This window comes from Heptranchias perlo, unplaced genomic scaffold (genome assembly GCF_035084215.1).
Source record: "Heptranchias perlo isolate sHepPer1 unplaced genomic scaffold, sHepPer1.hap1 HAP1_SCAFFOLD_60, whole genome shotgun sequence".
NCBI classification, from domain to species: Eukaryota; Metazoa; Chordata; class Chondrichthyes; order Hexanchiformes; family Hexanchidae; genus Heptranchias; species Heptranchias perlo.
This window is the reverse complement of record NW_027139623.1, coordinates 2,692,501-2,708,216: the sequence shown is the minus strand read 5'-3', so window position 1 is coordinate 2,708,216 and position 15,716 is coordinate 2,692,501. Positions and strand designations below refer to the sequence as shown.

Sequence of the window (15,716 nt, the reverse complement as noted above, 5' to 3'; positions counted from 1 at the left end):
CCCGAGCTTCCCTTCTCCACAGATGCTGCCGGACCTGCTGAGTCTTTCCAGCATTTTTGGTATTTTTTTCTCTCTATTTTATCCCTTTCACCTTTGACGGTCGCCATTAAAACTTCCAGCTTTGTGCTCAGTTTTTATTTCTGTTTCAGTTCGGTTTATTTGTATTAATCTAAATCGTGTCCTGAGAAATCAGACAGAAATATTGCGCAATGTCGAGTGAAATATAATGGGGCAAATTCACAACTATCGCTTGAGTGAAACAAAAACTTTATTCTGAATCAATTGTCTTAATATTTCACTGTCAAAATATGAAAAAATACGAGAGTAGAAGTTACAGAGAGAAACTATTTCCTCACATTGCACTTTGTCCTGAATCTGTCACAACGACAGACAATGTGAATTTGTTCCACTCTGTTACAGTTCTCACTTCCGGCCAGTAGATGTCAGACTGTATATTCATTCTTTATCTGTCAGTCTCCAGTACTGTCTCTGAGTTTGAGATTAATTCTCTCTCTTCAGTCTCTGGTACTGTGTGTGAGTGTGAAATTCATAATATATCTGTCAGTCTCCAGTACTGTATGTGAGTGTGGGATTTACTCTGTATCTGTCAGTCTCCGGTACTGTGTGTGATTGTGGGAATAATTCTGAATTTGTCAGTCTCTGGTACTGTGTGTGATTGTGGGAATAATTCTGAATTTGTCAGTCTCTGGTACTCTGTGTGAATTTAGGATTAACTCTGTATCTGTCAGACTCAGGTACTGTGTGTGAGTGTGAGATTCATAATATATCTGTCAGTCTCCGGTACTTTATGTGAGTGTGGGATTTACTCTGTATCTGTCAGTCTCTGGTACTGTGTGTGAGTGAGGGATTAATTCTGAATTTGTCAGTCTTTGGTACTGTGTGTGAATGTAGGATTTACTCTGTATCTGTCAGTCTCAGGTACTGTGTGTGAGTGTGGGATTCATTCTGAATCTGTCAGTCTCTGGTGCTGTGTGTGAGTGTGGGATTCATTCTGAATCTGTCAGACTCTGGTGCTGCCTGTGAGTGTGGGATTCATTCTGCGACAGTCAGTCTCTGGTATTATATCTCAGCGTAGGATTCATTCTGTAACTCAATCTCTGGGACAAAGTGCAAGTCTGGATTCGTTCTGTATTTTTATTTCAGTTTGCAGTATGTTGCATGAAACTGTGTCTTTAATGCATGGTCCTTTGTCTAGCGTTAATTTGTAATTATGGATACACTTTTGGATTTTGTTTTAATCAAACAATGTTTGTGAGTTTTGATGTAGGATTATATCTTAATTTCTGTGAATACTATTTTAAATGATAATGTACATTTCAATACCTTACTGTGAAATTATTGGACGGGTATTTATTGTGTAGCTCAGTCTGGGCTAGTGGAATTGATACTTTATCTTTCAAGCTGACACTGTGTGATTTTTGGACTGGTATTTAATGTGTAGTTCAGTCTGCATTAATGGGATTGATACTGTATCTTTCAGTCTGACACTGTGTACTGTATTTGGACTTGTGTGTAAGGAATAACTCAGTCTGCAATAATGGTATTGATGCCGTACCTTTCAGCATGAGTTGATCTGATTATTGGACTGGTTTGCAATGTGTAGCTTAGTCAACATGAATAGGATTGATACTGTATCTTTCAGTACGATAATGTATTCGAATGTTGGACCATATATAATATGAAGCTCAATCTGCACTAATGGAATTGATACTGTATCTTTCAATCTGACACTGAGATTTTTGGGCTGGTGTCTGTTGTGTAGCTCAGTCTGCACAAATGGAATTCAAACTGCATCTTTCAGCATGACCCTGAATGTGATTTCTGGACTGGTATCTAATGTGCAGCTCAGTCTGCACTAATGGGATTGATACTGTATCTTTCAGTCAGATACTGTGTGAGATTTGTATGCTGGTATGTAACGTGTGGGTCAGTCTGTACTAATCAAATCGAAACTGTATCTTTCAATCTGACACAGAGATTTTTAGACTGGTATGTGATGTGTAGCTCAGTCTGCATTAATGGAATTGATACTGTATCTTTCAATCTGATACTGTATGAGAATTTTGGACTTGTATCTAATGTGCAACACAGTCTCCGGTAAAGGAATTGAAACTGTACATTTCATTCAGACACTATGAGATTTTTGGACATATATGTGATGCAAATATGGGCAACATCTGAACTGGTATCTAATTTATATCTTAGTGTCCAATATTGTCATGAATACTGCATCTTTAAGCTCATAATGTGTGTGAGTTGTGGGCTGGTATTTAATTTGAATCTCGGGGTACACTATTGTGATTGATTCTGTATCTATCAATCGGTACCATGTGTCAGTTCTATCTGGTATTTAATTTGTAGCTAAGGCTGAACTAATATGAGATTGACACAGTGCCTTTCAATCTGATACTGGGTGTGATTTTGGACTGGGAATTATTTATCTGCCCGTCAGTGGTACTGAGTTGTTGTGAAATGGAAATTCCATCTGTCTCTCCTGCTCTGTTTGACTGTTGGATTGGGATCAGTGTAGGATTAAATATTTCTGCTTGTCTGAGACTGTGGGAGTGATGACCTGTCTGTGTCTCTGTGCTCTGTGAGTGATAATATACATACTGTGTGTGAGAAGGAGCTGGCTGCACTGTTCCTTGTGCCTCGAGTGGAGGAAACATCACACTGATTCTGGGTCCTTCAAGGATTTGCCTCTGGAAGAAAAAGTATCTCTTGTAATTCAAGAACAGGTGAGGTAGAAAATACAAAAGTGATCAATTGAATCTCTCTGTTAATAATCATTGTAAAATCCACAAATGAAAACCAGCGATACAAACAGTGTCAGTGTCTGACTCCACTGCAGTACTGCAGCACTCAGCTTCTGCACACCAGGTGTGTTGGGCTGTTTTACAACAATTTAGTGACATCCAAACACGGCCCACCCCCTGCACTGATCCATCAATGGGACTACCCGATGGGGCGGGGAGCTTTGCACATATCAGATTTCTAATCCCCTCTCCCTTGGGATGAACCATTCAACCGAAACAAAACAGCCGCTGTTTAAAATGTGTCCTTCAAACTTCTCACATGATGCCTGCAATAGATGCTCTTTGTATAACACCCCACATCCTTACTGTCCGGCTCTGTTTACTGTTCAATAACAAACAAGAAATGTTAATGGGCGGGTTTAAAAAAAAATCAGATTTAATACCTGCCACAAATCACAAACACGCTCACACTGCACATTGTCCGGTTTCAGCAATTTGTTCCGAACTGTTGCAGTTCTGCTTCCGGCCAGTAGATGTCCCCAAACCCCGGGTCATTGAAGTTTACAGATGAGAGAGGGACAGAAGATAAACTCATTCTTCACATTATATTGCACGGGTGGGATTTGGAGAAACTGAGAATGGAGACGAGCTGTAAGTACATTTTGTTGGACCAAACACTACTTGTAATGCTGTGTTAAATTCTGTAATTGATTGAGGGGATACTGTCTATACTGAGGAATTGTAAACAATTTTACAACACCAAGTTATAGTCCAGCAATTTTATTTTAAATTCACAAGCTTTCGGAGACTTCCTCCTTCCTCAGGTAAATGTTTCAGGAGCTCCTTGAAGCCTACGCATTTATACATATAGAACAATACATGGTGTTTACAGACTGCCCCTGCAACTGCCCGTTGCCAAGGCAATCACCGTGTTCAGACAGAGAGGTGTCACCTGCAGAACCCCCGAATACACATTCAACAAAAAAACAAACAGGGAAAAAAAAACAGAGAAAAAAAACAGAGAGAGGCAGAAACATCCGGAAGGCAGAGAGAGCCAGCAAATGACCCATTATATTAAAAACAGATAACATTTGTTCGCTGGTGGGGTAACGTGTAGCGTGACATGAACCCAAGATCCCGGTTGAGGCCGTCCTCATGGGTGCGGAACTTGGCTATCAATTTCTGCTCGACGATTTTGCGTTGTCGTGTGTCTCGAAGGCCGCCTTGGAGTACGCTTACCCGAAGGTCGGTGGATGAATGTCCATGACTGCTGAAGTGTTCCCCGACTGGGAGGGAACCCTCCTGTTTGGCGATTGTTGCGCGGTGTCCGTTCATCCGTTGTCGCAGTGTCTGCATGGTCTCGCCAATGCACCATGCTCTGGGGCATCCTTTCCTGCAACGTATGAGGTAGACAACGTTGGCTGAGTCACAGGAGTATGAACCATGCACCTGGTGGGTGGTGTCGTCTCGTGTGATGGTGGTATCTGTGTCGATGATCTGGCATGTCTTGCAGAGGTTACCGTGGCAGGGTTGTGTGGCGTCGTGGACGCTGTTCTCTTGAAAGCTGGGTAATTTGCTGCGAACGATGGTCTGTTTGAGGTTGGGTGGCTGTTTAAAGGCGAGTAGTGGAGGTGTGGGGATGGCCATAGCGAGGTGTTTGTCCTCATTGATGACATGTTGAAGGCTGCGGAGAACATGGCGTAGTTTCTCCGCTCCGGGGAAGTACTGGACGACAAAGGGTACTCTGTTGGTTGCGTCCCGTGTTAGTCTCCTGAGGAGGTCTATGCGATTTTTTGCTGTGGCCCGTCGGAACTGTCGATCGATGAGTCGAGCGTCATATCCCGTTCTTACTAGGGCGTCTTTCAGCGTCTGTAGGTGTCCATCGCGTTCCTCCTCGTCTGAGCAGACCCTGTGTATTCGCAGGGCCTGTCCATAGGGGATGGCCTCTTTGACGTGGTTTGGGTGGAAGCTGGAAAAGTGGAGCATCGTGAGGTTGTCCGTGGGCTTGCGGTAGAGTGAGGTGCTGAGGTGCCCGTCTTTGATGGAGATTCGTGTGTCCAAGAAAGAAACTGATTCTGAGGAGTAGTCCATGGTGAGCTTGATGGTGGGATGGAACTTGTTGATGTTATCGTGTAGTCTCTTTAGTGATTCCTTGCCGTGGGTCCATAGAAAGAAAATGTCGTCGATGTATCTGGTGTATAGTGTTGGTTGGAGGTCTTGTGCAGTGAAGAAATCCTGCTCGAACTTGTGCATGAAAATGTTGGCGTATTAGGGTGCGAATTTGGTCCCCATGGCTGTTCCGTGTGTTTGGGTAAAGAACTGGTTATCGAAGGTGAAGACATTGTGATCCAGGATGAAGCGGATGAGTTGTAGGATGGCTTCCGGAGATTGGCTGTTGTTGGTGTCGAGTATTGATGCTGTCGCAGCGATGCCGTCATCGTGGGGGATACTGGTGTAAAGTGCCGAGACGTCCATCGTGGTGGATATCCTTTCCACTGTGAGCCGACAAAAAAACAAACAGGGAAAAAAAAACAGAGAAAAAAAACAGAGAGAGGCAGAAACATCCGGAAGGCAGAGAGAGCCAGCAAATTACCCATTTTTTTTTTCCCTGTTTGTTTTTTTGTTGAATGTGTATTCGGGGGTTCTGCAGGTGACACCTCTCTGTCTGAACACGGTGATTGCCTTGGCAACGGGCAGTTGCAGGGGCAGTCTGTAAACACCATGTATTGTTCTATATGTATAAATGCGTAGGCTTCACGGAGCTCCTGAAACATTTACCTGAGGAAGGAGGAAGTCTCCGAAAGCTTGTGAATTTAAAATAAAATTGCTGGACTATAACTTGGTGTTGTAAAATTGTTTACAATTGTCAACCCCAGTCCATCACCGGCATCTCCACATCATATACTGAGGAAGACTGGGACAAAATCAGCTTGCAGAACGGCCGTGTAAATGGCCATTGAATTTCAATATAGAAAGGTGTGAGGTGGTGCATTTCGCTGGGGGGAATAAGGAGGCCACATACTGCATGGAAAATAAGAGTCTAAATGGGGTAGAGGAGCAATGTAAATCATCCTGAGAAATCAGAGAGAAATACTGCGCAATATACAGTGAAATATAATGGGGCAAATTCACAACTATCGAATGAGTGAAACAAAAACTTTATTATGAATCAATTGTCTTCATTTTTGACCGTCAAAAAGTGCAAAAATACGAGAGTAAAAGTTACAGACAGAAACTTCCCTCACATTGCACATTGTCCTGTTTCTGCAACCATGACAGATCATGTGAATTTGTTCCCTCATTACAGTTGTCGCTTACCGCCAGTAGAGGTCAGTCTCTGATACTGTATACGAGAGTGGGATTTATTCTGTATCTGTCAGTCATTGTTACTGAGTGTGAGCATGGGGTATATTCTGCAACTGTCAGTCTCCAGGTACTATATATAATTGATGCATTCATTCTGTATCTGTCAGTCTCTGGTACTGTATATGAGACTGGGATTTATTCTGTATCTGTCAGTCATTGTTACTGAGTGTGAGCATGGGGTATATTCTGCATCTGTCAGTCTCCAGGTACTTTTTATAATTGATGCATTCATTCTGTATCTGTCAGTCTCTGGTACTGTCTGTTGTGGGATACATTCTGTATCTGCCATTCTCTGCTACTTTATCTCAGTTTGGGATTCATTCTGTAATTCAGTCTCTGAGACAATGTGCAAGTCTGGATGCAGTCTGTATTCTTATTTCAATTCGCAGTATCGTATTTGATACTGTATCTTTAACACTTTAAATTATATACAGTTCTTCATCGAGCATTTAGTTTGTTAATGTGGATACATTTTCGATTTTCCTTAATCAAACGACGTGTGTGAGTTTTGGAGTAGTATTACATCTTAATCTCTGAACTCGATTGTGAATGATAATGTACCTTTCAATCTGTTCACAGTGAAATTACTGGACTGGTATGTAATGTGTATTTCATTCTGCAATAATTCTGTATCTGAGTCTAACACTGTAGGTGATTTTTGGACTGGTATGTAATATGTAGCTCATCCTGCACTAAAGGAATTGATACTGTATCTATCAGTCTGATACTGTATGAAATTTTTGGACTGATGAGTAACATACAGATCAGTCTGTGTTAATGGAATTGATATTGTATCTTTGAGTCTGATACGGGATGAGATTCTTGGACTGCAAGATAATGTGTGGCTCAGTCTGCACTAATTGAATCGATTCTGTATCTTTCAGTCTAAAATTGTATGAGATTGTTGGATTGATATATAATGTTGAGCTCAGGCGGTGCTAATAGAATTTAAATTATATCTTCCAGTCTGGTCATTTGTGAATTTTGGACTCGTATGTAATGTATAGCTCAGTCTGTACCAATGGTATTGATAATGTTTATTTCAGTATCACACGAGTATTTACCAATATATCTAATATGTAGCTCAGTCTGCACCAATAGAATTGATACTGTATCTTTCAATCTGCCACAATGAGATCTTTGGACTGGTCTGTAAAGTGTAACTCAGTCTGTAGTAATGTGACTGTGACATTCATACTGTATCTGTAGTCTCCAGTACAGTCTGTGAGTGTGGGATTCATTCTGTATCTGTCAGTCTCTGTTACTGTGTGTGTGTGGGATTCATTCTGTATCTGTCAGTCTCTGGTACTGTGTGTGAGTGTGGGATTCATTCTGTGTCTGTCAGTCTCTGGTACTGTGTGTGAGTGTGGGATTCATTCTGTATCTGTCAGTCTCTGCTCAGTGTTTGAGTGTGGGATTCATTCTGTATCTGTCAGTCTCTGCTCTGTGTGTGAGTGTGGGATTCATTCTGTATCTGCAGATATCAGGCACTGTGTGTGAGTGTGGGATTCATTCTGTAACTGTCAGTCTCTGCTCCTGTGTGTGAATGTGGGAATCAATCCGTATCTGTCAGTCTCAGGTACTGTGAGTGAATGTGGGATTCATTCCGTATCTGTCAGTCTCTGCTCCTGTGTGTGAGTGTGGGATTCATTATCTGTCAGTCTCTGGTACCGTGTGTGAGTGTGGGATTCATTCTGTAATTCAGTCTCTGAGACAATGTGCAAGTCTGAATTCATTCTGTATTCTTATTTCAGTTTACAGTATCGAATTTGAAACTGTATCTTTAATACTTTAATTTATATACAGTTCTTCATCTCGTGTTTAATTTGTAAATATAGATACACTTTTCGATTTTCTTTAATCAAACATGTGTGAGCTTTGGAGTAGTATTACATTTTTATCATTCACAATAGAGTTAAGAGATTATGTACCTTTCAATCTGTTCACAGTGAAATTATTGGATTGGTATGTAATGTTTAGCTCAGTCTGCAATAATGGGATTAATTCTGTATCTCAATCTGTTATTGTATGAGATTTATGCACTGGTATGTAATATGTAGCTCAGCCTGCACTAAAGGAATTAATACTGTATCTATCAGTCTGACACTGTATGAGATTTTTGGACTGGAATGAGATGTGTAGCTCAGACTTCAATAATGGAAGTGATACTGAATCTTTCGATCTGATATTCTCTGTGATTTTTGGACTGGTGAGTAACATGGAGCTCAGTACGTGCTATGGAATTGATATTGTATCTTTGAGTCTGATAGGGTATGAGATTCTTGGACTGCTATATTATGTGTGGCTCAGTCTGCACTGATGGAATTGATAATGTATCTTTCAGTCTAATATTGTATGGGATTTTCAGTCTGGTATGTAATGTACAGGTCAGGCAGTGCTAATAGAATTGATACGGTATCTTCCAGTCTGATCATTTATGAGGTTTTTGGACTCGTATGTAATGTGTAGCTCAGTCTGAAACAATGGTATTGATAATGTTTATTTCAGTATAATACTCTATGAGTATTTACTAATATATCTAATATGTAGCTCAGTCTGCACTAATGGAATTTATACTATATCTTTCAATCTGACACGATGATATCTTTGAACTGGTATGTAAAATGTAACTCAGTCTGCAGTAGTGTGATTGTGAGATTCATTCTGTGACTGTCAGTTCCTGATTCTCTTTGTGACTGTGGGATTCATTCTGTATCTGTCAGCATCTAGTACTGGTTGTGAGTGAGGGATTCATTCTGTATTGGTCAGTCTCTGGTACTGTATGTGAGTGTTGGATTCTTTCTGCATCTGTCAGTCTCTGGTGCTTTATGAGAGTATGGGATGAACTCATATCTGTCAGTCCTTGGTATTGTATGTGAGTGTGGGATGAACTCAGTATCTGTCAGTCCTTGGTACTGTCAGCCCGTTTGGGATTCATTCTGTTTCTGTCATCTCTGGTTCCATAATTGAGTGTGGGATTCACTCTGTGTCTGGCAACCTCTCGTACTGTATGTGTGCTTGGGATTCCATCTGCACCTGTCAGTCTCTGGTACGGTATGTGAGTGTGAGATTCATTCTGTGTTTGTGTGTCTCTGTACTGTATCTGAGTGTGAGATTCATTCTGTATCTGTCCATAATTATTCTCTCAGATTACATTATGGTATTCAATACTGTAGCTTTAATATCTTAATGTTAAAGTCGTTTTTCTCATTATTTAATTGGTAAATATGGATACACGTTAGGATTTGATGCTGGAGGTTTTAATCAGATAATTTGTATGATTTTGGACTACTATTAAATCTGTATCTCTGTCAGTATTGTTGTGAATGATAATATATCTTTCAACCTGATATGGTGACATTTTTGAATTGGTATATAATGTGTAGATCTGACTGCACTGAAGGAATTGATACTGCATCTTTAAGTTTTATTATAAGATTTTTGGACTCGTGTGTAATGTGTGCTCACAGAATTGACACTTTATCTTTAAATCTCATACTATGAGTTTATTATAAACTGGTATCTAATGTGTTTCTCAGGTTACACTGTCACAGCATTTCTCAATCTGATACTGTACATGAGTTTTGGACTTGCAATTTGTATTCGAATGGTACACAATTCGAATGGATACTTCATGTATTAAACTCACGTGTGTGTTTGAGAGAGTTTTGGGCTCGCATACAATTGGAATCTTGGGGTATCTGGGATTTAATTCATGGCTAAAGTTTTCCTTTGTTGAAATTGACAATCTGAAAGCATGACTTTGGACTGGGATTTTTGTATCCACTTGTCAGCGGGACTGAGTGAGGGGGAAATGGAACAGTGTCTGCCTCACCTGCACTGTTTGACTGTTGGATTGAAAATGTGTCTCTGGAACTTGGGATCAGTGTGGGACTGAATACTTCTGCTGTCTGAGACTGTGGAACTGATGACCTGTCTGTGTCTCTGTGCTCTGTGAGTGATAATGTACTTACTGTGTGTGAGAAGGAGCTGGCTGCACTGTTCCTTTGCCTCGGATGGAGGAAACTTCACATTCATTCTGGCTCCTTCAAGGGTTTGACTGTAAAAAGAAACATATATCTTGTAACTCAAGAACAGGTGAGGTAGAAAATACAGAAGTGATCAGTTTAATGTCTCTGTTAATAATTATTTTGAATATCCACAAATGAAAACCAGTGATACAAACGGTGTCAGTGTTTGACTCCACTGCAGTACTGCAGCACTCAGCTGCTGCACACCCGGTGTGTTGGGCGATTTTAAAACAATTTCGTGACATCGAGACAAAACTCAACTCCTGCACTGATCCATGAATGGGACTACCCGATGGGGCAGGGACCTTTGTACAGGTCAGGTTTCTAATCCCCTCTCCCATGGGACTAACCGTTCAACTGAAAGCAAACAGAAGCTGTTTAAAATATGTCCTTCACACTTCTCACCTGGTGCCTGCAATAGATGCTCTTTGTATAACTCCCCACATCCTTACTGTCCGGCTCTGTTTCCAATCTTCACTGTCCAATAACAATAAACAGGGTGAGACTGGAACGAAACCAGGAACATTCACTACTGGTTTGGGGAGAGAAAGCAGCAATGATTTTAAATAGCAGGTTCTTCCCATTCTGTCTCCCTCACCCTGGACACACACAGCCCGAGAATGACCTCTCCCTTCCCCCTCTCACTCCATGTTCCGGGACCAGTTCCTGATCCACTCCGCCTCTTACAAACAGCCCCCGGACTCCCCCTGACCTTCCCCCGGACTCAATGCCGATCTCTGAGCCCATCTGCGGACACGGTCCCGAAGCGATGAGCTGCTGTAACGAGGCTGCTCTTTGCTCCCTTCCCCCGGGGGCCGTGATCTCTCCATTCCCGGCTGTTTTAAACCATCTTCTTCCGCTCACTGAGGGAATGGCGCCCACAGGCCGAGCTGGGGGAGGGCAGCGCGCATGCGCTCTTCTGCTCACCAACAATCAGCGCTGGGGGCGGGGCTGAGTCACGCATGCGCAGATATCTGGTTTAATTCCCAATACAAAAATCGATGGAAACTTTCCCCAATTGGAATTTTTCAGAGTCTGAGCAAAGGAAGTGGGTCTGGGGGAAAGGTCAGAGGGAATGGGGTCCACAGGCAGTGCAGGAACAGGCACCAGAATGGAAAACAGATGGGATTCCACCAGTGCCTCACGCTGGAATCCAGACTGACTTTACAATCTCTAACTATTAAACTAGATGTTTCCATCCCTGCTGTTTCTCTCGGTATCTTTTGATGGTAAAGAGACTTCCAGAGATAAAGTGGGCGGCTGTGGAATGAGCCAAAGTATCCTGCTCATTCTTGGCCCCTTTGCTGATAACTAAATGTGTGACTCCGAAACTGGAGGGAGGATTTCTCAAACCAATCCTGGAGAAACAGTGGAGGAAAGTAGGAGTCGGTGTATCTGACAGCAACAGACCCAGATTAATTTAATTGGAGTGAAACTCTCGGTCACTGAGAGTAATATCGAACAGCCCTGAGCTGCAAAACTCCAGATGATACAACAGGAAAAGAGGGTTCAATGTGGCCCATTGTTTCTGTCAATGTCTGCACTGTCCCTGAGTGTGTGATTAATAGTGTGTCTGTCCCTTGTACAATATCAGTGAGAGATGAGATTGCATCTTCTGTCTCTCCAACGGGATCTTTCTCGATAAAACGGAACTTTACCGGTCATTCTAAAACTGATACTGTTTACGTCTGCCTGTCAATGCTTCCCTCCGCTCGATCTCTCTCTCGCCGTGTGTTGCCCTCTCTCACTCTCTGGTGTTGTATATGAAGGTGGGATACTGCTATTGAGCGTGATATGGACACACTGATAGGAAGTGTAAGACTGATACTGTCCCTCTCTCTCTCTCTCTCTCCCTGGTGCTGGACATGAAGATGGGATACGTTCTGATATAAAACAGAGAGAATGAGATGTCCGGGCCGGGTCTCACTGTAACTGAGGATGTGGTCGGCTTCGGTCCCTGTTCGTCGTCATTATCTTTTCACAGATTCCGGGCGAGAGTCTCTGAGAGACGGTAACACTGGCGGATAAACTTTTAGTCGGTACTTTCAGTAATTTGTGTATCTGTACCCCTCAATCCCTTTGTTCCTCTATCCTGCTTAGACTCTTATTATCCAGGCAGTGTGTGATCTCCTTATTCTTCATTCTGTAAGTTTATTCATGTCCTCTTGCATTTTGACACATTCTACCTTTGTATTAACTGTACTCCCCAATGTGGTGTCATCGTCAAATTTTGAAATTGTCCTTCCGATTCCCGAATCCAAATCGTAATTTTAAATTGTGAACAACAGTGGTCCCAGCAATGATCCCTGTGTTAAACCACTTCTCAATTTTAGCCACTCTAATTAGCTACCCTTAACTCCTGTTCTCTGTTTTTTTGTTTTGTAGCCAGCTTGCTATCCATTTCGCCGCCTGTCCCCGACTCCACGTGCTCTGAACTTTGCCATGAGTCCACAATCGAAGACCTTCTGAAGATTCAGATGCATTACATCTACTACATTAACTTTGTCTACGCTTTCTATTACTTCTTCAAAGGATTTAATAAGGTTGGTCCTGTCCTTGTCCTGTTATTAGATTAAATCCTGGCCGCTTCACTTGCTCTTGATGTCCCCAGCTCTTTTCTTCGGCAGCAGCACGGCCTGGATATTAGTCGGCTCCCCGCCCTGAGCGATGGTCACCCGTCCCAGCAGCTTGTTGTACTACTCGTCGTTGCGGATGGACAGCTGCAGGTGTCTGGGGATGATGCGGGTCTTCTTGATGTCGCGGACCGTGTTGCCGGCCAGCTGGAGGATTTCAGCCGTCGGATCCTCGAGCACAGTCGCCAGATAGACCGGGGCTCCGGCACCCACACGTTCAGCATAGTTCCCCTTTCGGAGGAGCCTGTGAACACGGCCCACAGGGAACTGCAGTCCGGCCCGGGATGAGCGAGACTTGGCCTTGGCCCGAGGTTTACCGCCGGATTTTCCTCTTCCAGACATTTCCACAATCTCACAAACACTTTCACAAAGAATGAAGAAATCCTCCCGCACTCGCCCTTCTTATACCTTCTGGAAGATTACAGTGGGGGCAATTGTGATGGGTCTCTCTCAGAGTGTTTACACTGCCCGCTCACCCTCGCTGATATTCTATCTTTCAATTGCTGTAATATTGTCCTTTAGTAATATTGCTACTCCCCCTCCTTTCCCTATTTCCCTGTCCTTTCATAAGATCTTACAGACTTGAATATTAAGCTGCCATTCGTACCCAGCTTGTAGTCAGGTCTGTGTAATGATTTAATATAATTATTTAACTTTACTCAATGGCTGATGTGAGCTGCGGCAAAATGTATTTCCATCTGGCCAAGTATTGCAGGTATCGACTGTCTCTTCAGTCCGATATCAGGTGAAGAATTACTGGCTGTTGTGTAATTTCCATTGATTGGGGGTTGGCTTCATCTACTGGGCTGAAACGGGAACTGCAACAGAGCGAGAAAGGATCCGTCAGAAACCAGTTTCAATGAAGGACAAAATCCAACAGCCTGCAGTGACTGTTCAGGGTCTGATTTTTAGGAGCTATTTTATCATGGTTTATTGTCAGCGATGGTGGTATAGTGGTGAGCATAGCTGCCTTCCCAGCAGTTGACCCGGGTTCGATTCCCGGCCATCGCAGTTAATTTGCTTCCTTCAGAAACTAAAAGTTTGTTTTCGAATTTGATGCAGTCAGCTGGATATTGTTTCCAAAATATAAACCGCTGTAATTATGTTAAAATGTTTTCAACGTTCATTTATTTTCCCTTTCGAAGGAACAGAGGAAAAACATACTGGGAATGGTGAGTTACCAAGGGGCTAATGAGAGTGAGGAAGGTAAATGATATGTTACCCTTTATTGCAAGGGTGTTGGAATATAAGTGTAAGGAGGTCTTGCTGCAATTGAACTATGGGGAAATATTGTGTAAAGTTGGCCTATATTCGCTGGAGTTTAGAAGAATGAGAGATGATCGCATTGAAACGTATAAAATTCTTAGGCGGTTTGACAGGGCAGGTGAGGAGAGGCTGATTCCCCTGCTGGAGAATCAAGAACTAGAGGTCATCGTCTCAAGATAAGGGACCGGCCATTTAGGATCGAAATTAGGAAGAATTTCTTCGTTGAAAGTGTTGTGAATCTTTAGAATTCTCCACCCCAGAGGGCTGTGGATGCTCAGTCGTTGAGTATATTCAAAGCTGAGATCGATAGATTTTTGCATTCTGGAGGAATCAAGGCATATGGGGATCCAAGTGCAGAAATCACTAACAGTGATTGATGAATCACTAAAAGAAAGTTAAAATGGAGATGATCTTTATCTCAAGGGAACGGGAATAAAAAGGACTGGAAGTGATGTCACAGTTATACAGTTGTAAACAATTTTACAACACCAAGTTATAGTCCAGCAATTTTATTTTAAATTTTTCACATCGTTCACCTGACGAAGGAGGAAGCCTCCGAAAGCTTGTGAATTTAAAATAAAATTGCTGGACTATAACTTGGTGTTGTAAAATTGTTTACAATTGTCAACCCCAGTCCATCACCGGCATCTCCACATCACAGTTATACAGAGCTCTGGTTAGTCCTCATTTAGAGCACTGTTTTCAGTTCTGGGCACCGCACTCTCTATAATGGCTTGGAATGAGAAGGGGTTTTTCACTTTGGGATTCGATGCAATGGGAGGGAATAAGAAAGGGTTTGGTCTTTTCAGATTTTTTCCAGTGGGAGTGAATGAGAAGGGATTTGTTCAATTGGGATTCCTTCCACGTGCTCTTGCGTTTACTGGGGAGACCTGTATGTTGCCAAATTGCTTTGTTTTTAACTTTGTGCACCCTCGTTTTACCCAAAATAGAAAAGTATAAATGTAATGAAACATGGAAAGGAAATTCGTCAGATATCAGGTTATCAGCGGAGCTTATAAGGCCGGTAGCTGCTCGCCAGAGAATGCTGAGCCCGATTGGCAATATCAGCTGACTGCCACTAAATGGGTACGGTCACAATACAAACCCAGGAAAATCAAATGAAGCAAAACTGGACATCAAATGAGAAAAGGGCAAACATTTATTTCATAAGGAGATGATATGTCACAGGCAGTTTTGCAGTCAGAACTTGTGATTGCGTGAAATTGATTGGTTGAATGTTGGACTGAAGTTTACATTCACATCTGTAGTAGGTAATTTCGGTTGGGCAAATGGCAGGCAGTCATTTCACAGGTAATTTCCGTTGGGCAGATGGCAGGCAGTCATTTCACAGGTAATTTCCGTTGGGCAGATGGCAGTCAGTCATTTCACAGGTAATTTCCGTTGGGCAGATGGCAGGCAGTCATTTGACAGGTAATTTCCGTTGGGCAGATGGCAGGCAGTCATTTCACAGTTAATTTCCGTTGGGCAGATGGCAGTCAGTCATTTCACAGGTAATTTCCGTTGGGCAGATGGCAGGCAGTCATTTCACAGGTAATTTCCGGTAGGCAGATGGCAGGCAGTCATTTCACAGGTAATTTCCGTTGGGCAGATGGCAGGCAGTCATTTCACAGGTAATTTCCGTT

General features: G+C 42.5%; 1 protein-coding gene, 1 non-coding gene and 1 pseudogene across 2 annotated transcripts; 2 read left to right on the top strand and 1 right to left on the bottom strand.

Annotated features, from left to right (window-relative positions):
• The window catches only part of LOC137316718 (zinc finger protein 229-like), a 346,515-nt pseudogene that overhangs the window by 241,707 nt on the left and 89,092 nt on the right, over positions 1-15,716 (top strand).
• Positions 3,365-10,200, bottom strand: LOC137316658 (uncharacterized). Its single transcript, XM_067980503.1, has 2 exons — positions 10,118-10,200; positions 3,365-5,272 (listed from the first exon to the last, which is right to left on the bottom strand). The coding sequence occupies exon 2, from the start codon at positions 5,028-5,030 to the stop codon at positions 3,852-3,854; it is 1,179 nt and encodes a 392-aa protein (XP_067836604.1). The 5' UTR covers positions 5,031-5,272; positions 10,118-10,200; the 3' UTR covers positions 3,365-3,851.
• On the top strand, positions 13,747-13,818 carry trnag-ucc (transfer RNA glycine (anticodon UCC)). Its single transcript has one exon. It is a non-coding gene; the product is annotated as a tRNA-Gly (tRNA).

Bases quoted from the DNA above. Each gene is read 5' to 3' on its own strand.
- LOC137316658 (XM_067980503.1), bottom strand. From the start codon at position 5,030: ATGCACAAGTTCGAGCAGGATTTCTTCACTGCACAAGACCTCCAACCA.